This window comes from Kryptolebias marmoratus, linkage group LG20, assembly GCF_001649575.2.
Source record: "Kryptolebias marmoratus isolate JLee-2015 linkage group LG20, ASM164957v2, whole genome shotgun sequence".
NCBI lineage: Eukaryota > Metazoa > Chordata > Actinopteri > Cyprinodontiformes > Rivulidae > Kryptolebias > Kryptolebias marmoratus.
Genome location: NC_051449.1, coordinates 7,897,518 through 7,912,790, shown reverse-complemented (window position 1 = coordinate 7,912,790; position 15,273 = coordinate 7,897,518). Strand labels below are relative to the sequence as shown.

Below are 15,273 nucleotides of genomic sequence, written 5' to 3'. Positions count from 1 at the left end.
CCTGCATGTTAGGCTGCCTTCAGGCCCTGGCCTACCTTGAAAATGAGGTCTGTGATCTCAGTGTAATTTGTCTGATTAAATAAAGGTTATATAAATAAATAAAACACAGAGACAATAGTCATTGTATTTTAATGCAAGGAAATCAATAACAAGTACACCACAAAAGACATAATGACAACACAGATAGAAGACTGAAATCTTTTGTAACAGCATGGAAGGACTATTCACAGACTTAGGCCAGAGAGTGGTCTATCTGTGGAGGCTTTAATATCAACCTGCTTATGGAAGTAAATATGTGCCATCAGAATTTGAATAAAAAAATACCTCTGAAATTTGAATGTTGTATATTAGTGCTTACTTTTTCAGTATTAAAATAAATTCAGAATATATTTTTAACCTAAAAAAAATTCAATGTCATTATTTGTACATTAAAAAAAAAATTCAGTGTAATTTTTTTTACATGGTTGCAATTTTCAGTTATTAAAAAAATTCACATTCCTATTTCAAAGTCATCAAATTTTCAATATACATATTTTTCACAGTTTAAATTTTCAGTGTTAAAAAATTCAGCATATAAAAAATTCAACTTTTCAAAATTCAAATGCAATATTTTCGTTTGTTCCCAATTCAACTTGCTCAAATTCGCCGTCTCAAATTCAGCGTCTAAAAATTCGCTGTAAAATTGGCCAAGGTTACTTCAGGTCACAGACATTAGCAATGGATGTCCGATTCCAACATCCACCTAATCACGTGACACAACCGTCATATAGAAGAAGTACCAGTATCACCCAGGCTGGCGACCATGGAGGCGAGCTCAAACCCAACGGTGAGTTTAATGCTTTCATATTTCTGTTGTATATTTTATTTTGCGCATGAAGTTTGATACATTATCTTAAAGCCTGATTTAAAACACTGGTTTGGGCCGTTGTTAATCTTACACCGTGTAGTGCCGGCATATTACTTCTCGTTACCTCCTAGCAACCCCCCCTCCTCCTCCCCCACCCAATTTCCCCCGTTTTATTTCAAAAAGAAATACCACTTGCGCCAAGTCTAGAATCTTTAAAGAGAACTGATGGGTGGCGACTTTCTGGGTTGTTTGTATGTTGTCTTAGGTGAGACTGAGACAGGCAGTCTTAGTAAAGTTGTAATTTTTCAGGAGATGCTACCGCTAATGTAGTAAGCTAATATGGCTGCCTTGTGTGCTTCAAAGAGGGGCTGTGAACACTTCCGACCCCACTCTGATCAGCTACTGTATTGTTAGGTGACTTCATTTATGAATTAATTAATAAATTTATTGTCATTACAACATCATTCAAAATACTGCTTCTCTTATCTGACAAATGTTGATATACAATATTAATTTACATTCTTTTTACTTTGCGGTATAAAACCTCGTTCTGTTACCTAGCAACACTATAAACAAACCCCCTTGTTTTTTCCAGTTGATTTTAACTTATTTTCAAAAAAATATATGCTTATAAGTACCTCTGTTAACTTATTTTAGATTAAATGTAATAATTTAATTTATATTACTGTGATTTCTCAATACTGACCAACTGATTTCAAAATACTTTTTTATTTTACGGACATTTTTTTTGACATGTTTTTTTCTTTTTTCTCTTTTCAAGGAACTTTTGCTGGATCATATTTTTGATAGGCTCCGTGATCGTTTGGAGCATGTTCTTGAACGTATGCCCCTGGATCTGGATTTCCTAGACTTTATCTGCACTCAAGAACTAGTTTTTTTAAATGCCATGTCTTGTCAGATAGATGTTCCTTCAATTATTTTGGATGCGCTGGCTCATTTGCACAGACTAATTAATTTAGAAAAACAAAGTGAAGAACAACAAACAACTGTTGTGCATATGGAGCAAGGACCAGCTGGGCGACAACGGATGGTCATATCCTCAGACTACCTTTGCAGTCTTTTAGAACTCCATCTCCCTGTCCCATGCATCGCCAAACTCTTGGGTGTATCCAGACGGACTGTATATCGACGGATGGCAGAGTCTGGTCTTTCAGTGAGGGCATTATACACCACCATGTCAGATGATGACTTAGACCAATGTGTGAGAGACATTAAATCCAGGCAGCCTCACTCTGGGTACCGAATGGTAAAGGCCCTTCTGCAAGCCAGAGGACTGAGGGTGCAGTATGATAGAGTCAGAGCATCCATGCATCGTGTAGACACCATTGGAATGGCATCACGTATGGTCCAGCTAGGATGCATAGCTCGACGGACATACTCAGTTCCTGGCCCTCAGTCTTTGATGCACATTGATACCAACCACAAATTAATACGGTAAATCATTTATCTTTTTCAGTGAGGGGCTTCTAACTTTGAAGTATGCTTGTTAAATAGATTCAACTAATGTAGCATTTTTGTTCTTTCATAGCATAGCCTTTTGGAATTAAAAGCGCAGCTTTTTTCAGCATTATATACAGTGGAGTATAAAATATGTCCAAAACAGCCAGAGTTCTGTATGTTGTGCTTCAACATAGCCAAACATAAGCAGTACCTGATCTGCCTCTGCAGACCTTGCTTCAAATTAAATAAAAAAAAAACTTTCCTTATTCCAAAGGGAAATTAAATGTTGTAACTCATTAATGTAGCTTATTCAAAGAGTTATTGCAGATGGTGATGGCAGGAAAGATCTCTTGTAGTGTTCTGTATCACAGTCAACCTAAAGAAGCCTTTGACTGTAAATACTATTTTCTCAGGATACTCTCATGAAGATGTTGTCATGGTCAGGGTTGTCCAGCATTTTCTAATGAAGAAGAATCCTTCCTTGCACAAGTATCTCCAGAGGTTCCACATTTGTCCCCAGAACAGAACCAGACTTTTTTATCAGGCTGTTGAGCCTTTTTAGGTCTCTGGTTCTGATGCTGCTGCCCCAACAGATGACGGCTGAAGAGATGAAGCTCTCAACACAAACTGATAGAAGATCTGCAGCATCTTCCTGCAAACTTTGAAGGAACTTAGCTTCCTCAATAAGTCCAATTTGCTCTGCCCCTTCTTACAGAAATTCATAATGCAAGAGAAGCAAGCCTTTTTAGTGACAGTATTTAATCATAATGATGATATATTTTCTGTTATTTTTAGGTACAACATTGTTATCTTTGGTGGCATTGATGGTTTTTCTCGAAAGGTGCAGTATCTTCTATCAATGCATAAATGCAGAATTTCATAAGCTATGAAATTGACTGTTACATTTTTGCTGTGTTGTGCAGATAATGTATCTTGGTACAGCTCCCAACAACCTGGCATCTACCACACTGGCTTTCTTTCAGGGCTCAGTGGAGGAGTTTGGTTTCCCCCTCAGGTAAAGGTTTACAGTCCATCTTAATCCTTTTGAGTCAAGGAAGAAAGATTAAAAGTCAGCATCAACTAACTTTTCTCCAAAATATAGGAGCTTGTTATATATCATTAGGTTTTGAGTAATGATGGAAAAAGTGAAACCTTACAAGAACAAGACATTTTCCAATGTTATAACTTAGAATTTTGGAGTAATATCTAGTTCCACTGTCAGATTATATCGCTTATAGCTATTACTTTTTCATCAATATTAAGAACTTTTAGACTTAAAAGGAGCTTGCTGAAAAGTTACTTGTAAGTTAGTTTTATCTTGTGTCAAGTGTCCTAAGACATTTGTGCAAAAAACTATTCCAGGTACTCGGTAAGATTTTTCACTTTTTGCAGTGAGAGTCCCTGTAGCTGCAGTTGGTTCTCACACTTAAGATTAGTACACTGGCTTGCTTTCTGTTATAGAACCAATTTTGAGATGTTGCTGTTCGATTATAAATCTCTAAGATGTATAGGGCAAAAATACATTTCTGAATCCACTAGGACTCTGTAATCAAGAGTTAGAACCAAAAGGGAACAGCTTTCATCCATTATGCTTGTAATCTGTGGAATATATTCCATGAATTTAAACTTTAATAATTAAAACCCTATGTACTGTTGTATTTCAGTAACTTACCACTAGGTACTGCATTGTAATGCATCTGTTTTGTCAAAGCACATTAAAATGAAATGTGCTACACAAAAAAAATTGTCCCTGTCTAAGGAGAAATATTTTAAAAATTTACATGGAAAGTGATCAAAGTTTTTGTTTTATTATATGCAATATTAGGTTCAATGTTCATCTTCTGAAAACTCAGGTACAATTAAAATCTCCTGCTATTGTGTATATTTTTGGTTACAAAGAGTGTTTGAGCTATGCAAAAATTTGTCATTAATGTTGTAATTATGAGCAACTTATAAATATGTTACACACTTATTTTAGGGTACGTGCTGATCAAGGGGTGGAAAATGTGGACGTGGCACGACTTATGTTTATGATTCGTGGAACAGGAAGAAGCAGTTTCATATCTGGGAAGAGTGTGCACAATCAAAGGTTCGTACAAATGACAAGTTTCAATATGTGATGCTTTGCAATGTTTATAGTAACATTAGCTTTGTGTGGTCTTCAATAAGACAAGATTTGAACCGTTTATTACTCCATAATTGAAGGATTGAGCGACTGTGGAGAGATCTGTGGACGGCTGTAACGTGCATCTATTATGATGTGCTGCACTACCTAGAAGAAGAGGGATACCTGGACATTTCAAATGAAGCACACCTCTTCTGTTGCCATTATGTCTTCCTGCCACGTCTGCAGGAAGATTTGGATACTTTCCGCAGTGGCTGGGACAATCACCCACTTCGAACTGAAAGCAACATGACACCTAACCAGCTCTGGGTTCTTGGTCGTACACATAATCCAATTCCTGAACCCCATGGTGCCTTGACAGAGGTACGTTTTAATTGGACAATTTAATGTGTAGCATGTCTACTACCATTCACCTAATTTGTAATATCTTAAGTAAATTTTAAGTTGTCTTGATCCCTTCTTTGTGTTTTTCAGGGTGTACAGATTCCCGAAATCGAATGGGAGGACAGCGGGCTTCCTCTTCACGAGGAGTCAAATGTCACAGTACCAAACTCTAATTTGCAACTGACTGATGAACAAATGGCAGCCTTAAGAAATGCAGTAAACCCAAAAGCCACATCGCTGTCTTTTGGATGTGACATTTATATTGCTGCAGTTCAGTTTTGTGAGCAGTTTTTTACTGTGTGAGAGTTATCTTACGGGAAAAACACATCACGGTTATGATTAGTTACTTATACAATCATATGTTAAATATGGTAAGCATAATTTACTTGGTTATTTTTATTCACTGAATTTAACTTGTGCATAATTGCAAAAAATGACATAAAAAATAAATGCAAAGCATGATTTATTTTGAAGAATACTTAACAGGATGTAGTTTTGTCTTTTTGCAACTATCTTGGCTTCTGTTGTTTTTGGTTGCTCGGTTATAAACAGCCCTTTGCCGTTATTCAGCTATTGTATTGTTCAATAAAAATCTGAAAATAAAATGTTCAGCAAATACATCTGAGCCTCCGTTATAATCGCCTTTTAGCCATTTCCCGAATCAGAAGCTACAATCGTAGGCCAACTTCAGCTTCGATCCAGAGAGTTAGGATCGCTGCCACAGCTACAGGATCAGACTGACGTCTCCTTCTGTGCAGTCCTGTTCAGGTTAGGATCCTGCTCAGAGTGTGCACGCTATTAATCGCTTCTGTACCAGTTTAAAAATTCACCATTTATGAAATGTAAAGCAAAATGCTGATCATGTTACCACAGAGGTGAATTTTAGTGCTCTTATGGTAAACATGTTAAAGAACTAAAATGTTCTAAATTTGTAATTTTTTTTTTCCTTACTCAATAGGAACCCATTAGGTACATTGTTGTAGGACTTCACATTTCTTGCATTAAAAGAATCAGAAAAAGTTTTTTCTTATATAATTTATTTTCTCATACTTGAAGCATATATGAACATTCAAGTACATTCAAGTACTAAGTACATTCAACAAATGACATTCAATTTTGCATAAAAAACAATTTCACTTTAATATTTAAAACTGCCTGTACAAACAGTACTGACTTAGACTTAAATTAAATATCTACTCTGAACATTTGAATTTGAACTTGAATTTGACATAACTACAGGAAGTAGAGTAACAACAATGTTGTCACTCTGAGTAATACAAATGATTACATTTAAACATACAGTACAGACCAAAAGTGTGGACGCAAGGTGCGTCCACACTTTTGGTCTGTACTGTATGTATTGAACTTGTAATCTGACAAAAATCAGAAAACTGAATTGATTCAATAATTCAACAGAACTGTTCTGTTTAAACAAAGCTGCTTCACAAAGAACTACTACAGCTTAAGTGTAGATTTTTTTTTTTTTTAACAAGTCGATCACTCAGAGCAAGCCAAATCCAGATTGTGTAGAGGAAATGCTTGCTAAGAAGTCCTCACTGAATGACTTGTAATTCTTGTAATGACAGGGAAGTCTTAGTGTTTCGTAGCATGTGGCAGCTGTTGGGTAGTTCCCACGAACAATCTCCACCGTCAGACTTGATGGCAGATTTTCCCAACCGGTCCAGAATTTCATCAACTCTTTCAGTTCAGGTGGTGTGGCTTTGGAAGAGAGCAAAGCCACAATCACACTTTCAAATCAATTTACCATATATCTGCAACATATGGATAACTTTGTATGTTCCAAAGACAAAAGTAACTGGAGCCACATGTTGGGATAGAGCTAGACTACACAGCGAGAACACACAAACATGCATGCAATTCAACTGTTTGAATTTTGAGCTAAGATTAAAACTGAATTGTGAGGTACCACTGCAAGCAACTAAGAAAAAAATTCTACAGGGATGCTTCATTGAAAAGTCATCTGAAAATCTCCAATCAGACACTGGTAACATTACCATTTGCAATGAACTGTTTCAGATATCCTGAAATGCGGCATCTGGTTTCCTTTGAGCAGTCATCATCTTCATCACTGTCATCATCCATTTCTGGCCAAGTGATATGCTGAAGTACCACCTAAGTATAGTAGAAAAAACTAATTGTTTTGTGTTTAACAGAAGTTTGTAAAGAAAATGTGTTATATAAAAGGAATTACATTAAAATAACAGATGCAACACCATAATTCCAGTTATTTAAATATACCTCTGGACACAGGTTCGCTTCCTCCCTTGGAAAAAGCAGGGGTACAGCATCAGGTCGCCGAGTTACCAGGGACCATATTGGGGTTTCTTTCAAACCTCGTCTAAGTTGCTTTATTTGTCTTGAAATGCGTCCAAGAACCTATTTTAGAAAATAGTAATAGTTTATTTCTAAACAACTAATTTCATTACAGTCCTTATGCTGCTCTGGTAATTGAAACTAATAACCGGTATACAGTAAAACACAATGTATACAAAAATTGTAATTCATGTGACACCGAAAGATATGAAAATCTTTACAATTAACAACTAATGTAAAAAGATTAATCTTTAAAAGTGAATAACTTGAGTTTTGCAAGACATCTGAGAAAGTATGAGACTGTTCCTCAGGATAGGAGCTTAAACTGAAAAAGCTGTCATTTGTCTGTTAGGCAATCTAAAGAAATTGATATAAAACAATTTGTTTGAAAGATTCTACCTCTTACCTTTGATTATGTTTATAGAAAACACTTTATATAAATTGGTGCCAGACTATTTAAAAATGTAAAAACAATGGTAAACCTGAACAATTCTGTGTATCAAAATTGGATTTTAAATAAAATGTCATTTAAAACATAAGTTAAAGAAAAAAAATACATGCAGTAGAAATGAATGCTGACTCACTGCATGGAGTAAAAGCTTCTCATAAAGCCACTTCCTATTGTTCTCTGATGGGCAAGGAAGGTCCCATGAATATGCCAAGCTCTGTACTCTTTCCATTTGAGTATCAGAGAGCCTGGATTCTCCCTCAAGCTGCAAAAGACATCGCAAAGAACTCAGAGGGGAAGAAAAGCAAGAAAGAACTAGAATAGTGTAATACACATAAAATTCTATTTTTGTGAATTGGGGAGCATACAGTACTGATGGTTTCCCTGATGTCTAGGTCTGGGCAGTCCTCCAGGGTGACAGTTGCTGTTTCTGGACTGCCGCCAAGTAGAACATGAATAACAGCAGGACTAAGTCCTGACAGGCGTGGTCCTCCATGAAGGAAAGAGTGGCCTATCATTCTGCCAGCCACTAAAAACATGTCACTTTCAACAAGAAAGTGAGAGGCTGATGGGACCCAGTGGCCAGGTTCTCCTTCGAAAAGTCGTGTAACAATGGAGTTTCCTGTTCAATAAATCAACAATATAAGAATAAGTAATACAGATGCATAAAGACCAATGTTTAACCCTATACTGCCTCACCTATATTTTGGCTACACAGTAATGATTTCATTAATTTTTAGAAATATTGTACCTTCTTCATATCAAAATTTACAATACATGAAACTTGAAGTTTGAGTTATCATGATTAACTAACAATGAGCTTTTACACATGACAGATGTTTGTGTAATATAAAGTGAACACAAATGACATACCAAAGTTTATAGAAAAACCTGACTTCAATTTTTCCAGTACGGTTGAAAAGAAAAAGCGGTTTACACCTAGTCCCACAGCAACATCTCCTGCAAGGTAAATGGTTTGACAGGTCAAACATACTTTGAAATGCAAACATGTGTAAAACTTGTGACTTTTAATTACTTTACCTTCAAGCCTACAATTAAGGGGGCATGCCCATTGCACATTTGGTCGCTTATAGAAAGAAATCAGAGCCATGTCTTTTTGTGCAGGGCTGTCTCTTAAGTCCATCTTCAACAGCAAGGGATTCTCCATTGCATGTATTTGGAGGAAATGGTCTGCACAGCGAGAAATGGCCTTTGAAGCATCGCTTATGGTATACCAGTCTAAGAGGGGAAAAAAATAAATTAATATAGTTATAGGAAAAAGTTTAAATTTGACATGGGCATCAAAAACCAAAGTAAGGTCACAGTAAAAAAATAAAATCATAAAATGTAACTTATTTTTTCAGAAGTGGTCAATACCAAGTAAAGCATTAGAACGCATGCCAAATTGGAAGACCATTTCTGTTTTGCTGAAGTCAATGCTTGTGACTACCATTATTTGTGTCTTAAACAGATCTACATAAGCACTAGCTTTCAACCACACTCACCATCACTGCCTGAAGAATATGATGTAGATGGCCCAGGCATTGTTTCATTCACTTCTTCTGTGGAATGAGGTCCTGTACTACTGAGATAATATTTATTACACTTGCTTTAGACAAAGAAAACTGTGTTGATAAAATTATTATATAAGGTAAATACCTACATTTCTCCACAAGAAGAAGCATGTACTTCTATGTCCTCAGTAGGAAACATTTTTGCACACACCGGACACTCTTGCATTGCTGCTGTCACAAAGTAATTGGGACATTGTTGTAGTGAAGCAGACATCTAAAATGCCACTGTATGATATGCAAACATTTAAACATTTCTTACATATGTCCTTTGCAGGGTTACAAACATCAGCCACATCAGAGGGCAAATCTGTTTCCACACAAGACTTTATGTGGTCAGTCAAAAAATGCAAGGGAACATCTACTCTGCATTTCTGACACATGGCCTTTGGCATGTTTGCAAATGCCTCGTCATTCAGCTCAAGAGGATCCGTGCAAAGTTGTTCCTGAATAGGGACTATGAACAGGGTTTTCCCGCCGCGACTCACACCCTTCAACATTGTCCCGGTATAGCCATCATCTTCAGGACCTATCAAGGTCAAATTGCGTCTTCCCCATCCACCTACAAGAAACTGTGCATTATGACTTTGCTTCAAATCAAAGCACAATATCAATTTACTTGACAACCGCATTCAGAACAACATTTGCTGATGAAAAAGGTATTCCTATAATTACAAACATTTAATTTTCAATGTTCCATGTTTTGTAGAGTAAATATATCATCTGCCCACTTGCTCTTTCATGGATGCCTTTCTTAATGAGCTGTTCTACTGCAGCAGAGAGTCTATAGATGGCATGTAAAAGAGTCGCCTTTCAGTCCTCCAACGTTGTGTGCATAGGCGAAATTTAAGGATATATGCAATAACATACAGGGAATCCGTAGATATGGGTTAAATACAGCCATTGATGGGACCAGGAGAGCATGGGGTGAGGGAGCCTCGGATTGTTGCTCGGAGACAAAAAGTGGTGTAGCTCTATTTGAACAGCAGAATTTGTCTGCCAGTTGTATTTCTTTAGAAGGAAGAAATATTTTAAAATCTCACACTAACAAAAATAATGAAAAGAACATTTATAATAATATTACCGTAACCTGATATCAGCCACTTCATCACCCACCTGCAGATTTGTAAAGCAGCCAACCCCCTGTAATAGTTCCCAGCTTTGGAAAAAGAACTTTAAGCGTTTCGCCCAGCTGTAAAAGAAATATGTCAAATTAAGACTCATCAAAAATGTAAATATACAGTGATAGTTCCTCATACAATATTAATACATGCAGTGACAGCCCACTTCATCAGATCAACTTGAAGTGTTCAAAAATGCAAAATGACATAGCCAATTAGAGAGCAGCATTATTGGAGAATAAATATTATTGAGGTGAATTTAATGGTTCCTGCATTAAAAACATAAGCCTGAGTATTTTAGAAATTGCAGGTCTCCAGTGATTTTCACCAACATACATCTCCAAGATTTCAGGCTGGTTGAAGACAGACCTGATATTAAATGAGTGGAATTTCTGAGAGGAAATATCTTGTTGATGCCAGAGCCCCATGCAGAATTGATTGACAAGCATCAGACAATAGAAAGGCAACACGAACCAAAGTGGTTCCAACCAATGTTCTGCTAAGACGAAGAGCAGATCTATTTTTAGGGCTGACACAGTAGATTTATCAGTCTAGTCCACTGTTTAAATAATTGTGGCATTATGAGGAATTACCTCATTGTGCGTTATGCTCTCATCAATGTGAGCCGTTTTCCGGCCCAATCCCGCTTTCATGTGTATCAGTTGATCATCTTCTTTTGGTGTTTTTTCATAATGTTTTGGCAGTAAATAAAAAACCACATCTAAAGGTTTCATCTTTTTCGCTGGGACCAGGCTTGTTGGAGGAAATTGTCGTTTTCCTCTTCCCCTGTTGTAAAGTCCAGGAAAAGATCTGTTGTACAGAAATTTGAAGATAACCAAATTATACTGATTATTTCATTTCAAAGATCACTTTGAAGACATAACCTATGACAAATTAGACAGTAGATTCAAAGAACCACAGAGTGATTTAGACATATATTGCATAATACAAAATAATAAAATACAAGGATTATTCATATGACTCATTTCAAAATTATAATAGTCAATTTTGCTAGAAAGACCCAAGTCCCAAAAATGTAATATCTTTTATGAGAGATTTACATTGTGATGATTAGCTGCCGCAAGAAAAGGTAATAGTATTTTATGCCATATTAAGACATACAAGTGGAATTTTGGAAAACAATTAAAGGTCTTTATAAAAAAATGCTTCAAAATTGAATTTACAATAAATAAAGTTGTCATTTACCTGCTCATTTCCATTTGGACAGATGGTTCAGTTTGAGGTACCCTATGACTGTTGGATAACAGAATTTATTAGCATACTGCTATGATCAACATATTCAAAATATACATATTCATTAGGCATTAGGGCAACAGTTTATCATTGAACCTGGCATTCTGGTTGGTGAGGTCTCCTCTTCCTCCACTCCGTGGTCTTTCAGTTAATAAATTCAGCAAGTGCCTTGCAGATTCAACTATAGCATCCCGACTACTCTGTAGTCACAAAATATATGAAAGACAAAGTAGCAGTTGAAAAAGGATTAGTTAAAAAGAAATTTACACTTCATGAGAATGATCACTTTTACTTGGGAAAACTCTGTGATGTAGGGTTGCCACCTTTCAGAAATTAAAATAAGGACGCATGCTACAGCCCATGTCACCCTTCTTTCATAATGGTGGGATGGCCGGTGTAGTGATAGAAAGTATTAGGTAAAAAGTCTACTCAAGTACTGAGTAACTGATCATAACACCTGATATAATGTTCGAAATTTCTCAGACAGCAAGAAATAAAGTTATGTGCAAATATGTATGTGATTGCTGGTTCCGGATCAAATTTACCACAGGGGCCAGTAGTCAATGGCCCCCGTGGGAACCTGTAGTCCAGAACTACAGGTTGCAGATCCCTGATCTAGCAGATGGAAAGTGTCATTCTATTTCACTAGATAAGCTAAAACTACAGCAACATAAGTTTTAAAGAATAAAGAGACAGTATAATTTCTTCAGTTTCCCTCTTAATTTAAAAAAAAATTGCTAGCATTCATCCTCACTGACACTGTTCAGCCTGGGATGTGTGTCTTCCTTCTCACGTCTGTATCTTTGCTAGGACATGGTAGAGTATCGGTTGAGGACATTTTAAAAAGACGCAGGTTGAGAGCGGCTCACCACGACTGCTAACCCTCTTTTGCACCGTTGGTACGGGGTCGACCCGGGCCCAGGGGTGCAAAAGGGGCTTTGTGTCCGTCTCTAGGCAACCGTGACATCATCATTGGTCCGACGCGTTCTGGGGTCCTTACTAGCTCCCGCCACAATTTAGCTTACCTTAACATGTCTTGTGTTTTATTTTCGTAATTAGTGTTACACTAAATGCGTGTGATAGGCATTACTGTCGGACATACAGAAATAACGAACAAATTGCGTCTCGTATATGGGGCGATTCCGTATTTTACGAAAAGGGTGGCAATCCTACTGTGCTCTTCTCCCATTAAAATTGTAGAAACTATATCAAGCACAAAGAAATCTACAATTTGGTAGGTAACTGGTATTTTGAATGATGTTGTAATGACAATAAATTTATTAATTAATTCATAAATGAAGTCACCTAACAATACAGTAGCTGATCAGAGTGGGGTCGGAAGTGTTCACAGCCCCTCTTTGAAGCACACAAGGCAGCCATATTAGCTTACTACATTAGCGGTAGCATCTCCTGAAAAATTACAACTTTACTAAGACTGCCTGTCTCAGTCTCACCTAAGACAACATACAAACAACCCAGAAAGTCGCCACCCATCAGTTCTCTTTAAAGATTCTAGACTTGGCGCAAGTGGTATTTCTTTTTGAAATAAAACGGGGGAAATTGGGTGGGGGAGGAGGAGGGGGGGGTGCTAGGAGGTAACGAGAAGTAATATGCCGGCACTACACGGTGTAAGATTAACAACGGCCCAAACCAGTGTTTTAAATCAGGCTTTAAGATAATGTATCAAACTTCATGCGCAAAATAAAATATACAACAGAAATATGAAAGCATTAAACTCACCGTTGGGTTTGAGCTCGCCTCCATGGTCGCCAGCCTGGGTGATACTGGTACTTCTTCTATATGACGGTTGTGTCACGTGATTAGGTGGATGTTGGAATCGGACATCCATTGCTAATGTCTGTGACCTGAAGTAACCTTGGCCAATTTTACAGCGAATTTTTAGACGCTGAATTTGAGACGGCGAATTTGAGCAAGTTGAATTGGGAACAAACGAAAATATTGCATTTGAATTTTGAAAAGTTGAATTTTTTATATGCTGAATTTTTTAACACTGAAAATTTAAACTGTGAAAAATATGTATATTGAAAATTTGATGACTTTGAAATAGGAATGTGAATTTTTTTAATAACTGAAAATTGCAACCATGTAAAAAAAATTACACTGAATTTTTTTTTTAATGTACAAATAATGACATTGAATTTTTTTTAGGTTAAAAATATATTCTGAATTAATTTTAATACTGAAAAAGTAAGCACTAATATACAACATTCAAATTTCAGAGGTATTTTTTATTCAAATTCTGATGGCACATATTTACTTCCATAGAGACACTTTGAAAGACATTTAAAACATTATACAGTAAAAACTCTATAATATAACAGAAAACAAAGCAAACAAAAAAGCAGAAATTCCATGGATGACTGAAGGATTGCAAAAAAAGACACCCTGCACTGCAAACTCTTGCTGAAATTGTTGAATTTGCACATAATGCAAAAGGTGAAATAGTTGAAAATTGAGACCTGTGATGGGACAATATGAACAAACACTCATGCTGTTCTGATCTGTGCTTACACAGACATGTTTGCACCAGACTGCGCAGCTGCATTTTAAGCGTCTTGGCACCGTCACTGTGATACCTGCTTTGCTCCAGGCGGCGTAGCTTTTTCACACACACTCACATCTCTGTCTCTGCCTGTGGGGGCACTCTAGCACTCCAAAAAATAAAAAATAAAAGTAGAAGTTCTCCCTTATGCTAACCTTAAACCAACCCCTAAATCTGACCCTAAAAGTCTTATTGCTTAAAACTCACTTGGACCCAACAGGAGTGCATGGTTTTGTCCCTACGGATAAATTATAAGTTAATGTGCAGTCAGGTTTTACCACAAACACACACTATATTGTATGCAAAGTATAAGCACACATTTATAACACTGTTTGTCACTTTAGGAGGGGCTAGGATGGGATCTCCTAAGCTTGAGGAGAGTGTTATTACCTTGTAACTGACACAGTATTTATTTTTTGCTATAAAAGTGATTTATGCTTCCAGCTTTGATGAATGAATATAGACACATTTTGTGCCAACGGGAAACCTTCACGTCTCTCCCGTTGGTTCGTCCTGAGCACCACATACTATACATCTAACGGCTTTTATCTCTTAGTGGAGCCAAAACAAACACATTCCTGGCTGTATGTTCGTTTGCCAGGTGGAGTAATTTAAGTTTATACCCTACAGGGACAAGGCAGACAATGGATGCTCTAGTATAGTTTCAAATTCAACACATAATATCTGGGCCAAAATAAAGAGATAAATGCTTTTGTGAACCCGCCTGCCCCCTAACCCTAAATAAAAAAGCCAAACGCTTTCATTACTGATGCCATCGTGCCTTTTGTAGCCAAAGTAGCTGCAACAACTGTTAAGTGTTAATGAGATTTTGATTGCTATAATGAGGAGAGTTCAGATGAAGGAAATAAATTATGTTGCTGTAGTGTGATCTAATATAATAAACAACCACAGCTGCCTGTGGACTCAGATATATTAACAACATTTGTTTACAGGGTGGGCTTCTGTGTGTCATGAACTCGAGTGTTTCTGTCCAGAGAGCGAAACCAAAACCACCCACGGAGACGAGAATAACGGTAAGTGAGTTTATTTACATGTGCAGCTATATACAGTGGTCGGAGTCTGGAGGAGTCTGCAAGATAAGGAGAGCGGGGTGAGTCTCGGGTACAATCTGGTTCCAAGATGGTAGCTAGGTTCTTAAAGTCTC

The 15,273-nt window shown here is 37.0% G+C and overlaps 2 protein-coding genes across 2 annotated transcripts; one reads left to right on the top strand and one right to left on the bottom strand.

Annotated features, from left to right (window-relative positions):
- The first annotated feature begins 996 nt into the window (after positions 1-996).
- LOC108241659 lies at positions 997-5,685 on the top strand. Its single transcript, XM_017425956.3, has 6 exons — positions 997-2,302; positions 3,104-3,149; positions 3,232-3,323; positions 4,287-4,397; positions 4,514-4,796; positions 4,908-5,685. The coding sequence occupies exons 1-6, from the start codon at positions 1,692-1,694 to the stop codon at positions 5,118-5,120; spliced, it is 1,356 nt and encodes a 451-aa protein (XP_017281445.2). The 5' UTR covers positions 997-1,691; the 3' UTR covers positions 5,121-5,685.
- Positions 5,686-7,025: 1,340 nt separating this feature from the next.
- Positions 7,026-11,172, bottom strand: LOC112450835. Its single transcript, XM_025007973.2, has 10 exons — positions 10,885-11,172; positions 10,287-10,362; positions 9,433-9,732; positions 9,263-9,341; positions 9,105-9,184; positions 8,641-8,838; positions 8,473-8,559; positions 7,968-8,221; positions 7,736-7,864; positions 7,026-7,214 (listed from the first exon to the last, which is right to left on the bottom strand). Exons 1-10 carry the CDS (start codon positions 11,023-11,025, stop codon positions 7,026-7,028), a joined length of 1,533 nt encoding a protein of 510 aa, XP_024863741.2. The 5' UTR covers positions 11,026-11,172.
- Positions 11,173-15,273: the final 4,101 nt, after the last annotated feature.

Coding starts and splice junctions, on each gene's coding strand:
- LOC108241659 (XM_017425956.3), top strand. CDS start 1,692: ATGCCCCTGGATCTGGATTTCCTAGACTTTATCTGCACTCAAGAACTA. Junction 3,150..3,231: donor TTGATGGTTTTTCTCGAAAG/GTGCAGTATCTT, acceptor TGTGTTGTGCAG/ATAATGTATCTTGGTACAGC. Junction 3,324..4,286: donor GAGTTTGGTTTCCCCCTCAG/GTAAAGGTTTAC, acceptor CACTTATTTTAG/GGTACGTGCTGATCAAGGGG.
- LOC112450835 (XM_025007973.2), bottom strand. CDS start 11,025: ATGAAACCTTTAGATGTGGTTTTTTATTTACTGCCAAAACATTATGAA. Junction 9,185..9,262: donor GCTTCTTCTTGTGGAGAAAT/GTAGGTATTTAC, acceptor ATATTATCTCAG/TAGTACAGGACCTCATTCCA. Junction 8,839..9,104: donor ATATTCTTCAGGCAGTGATG/GTGAGTGTGGTT, acceptor TTCCCCTCTTAG/ACTGGTATACCATAAGCGAT.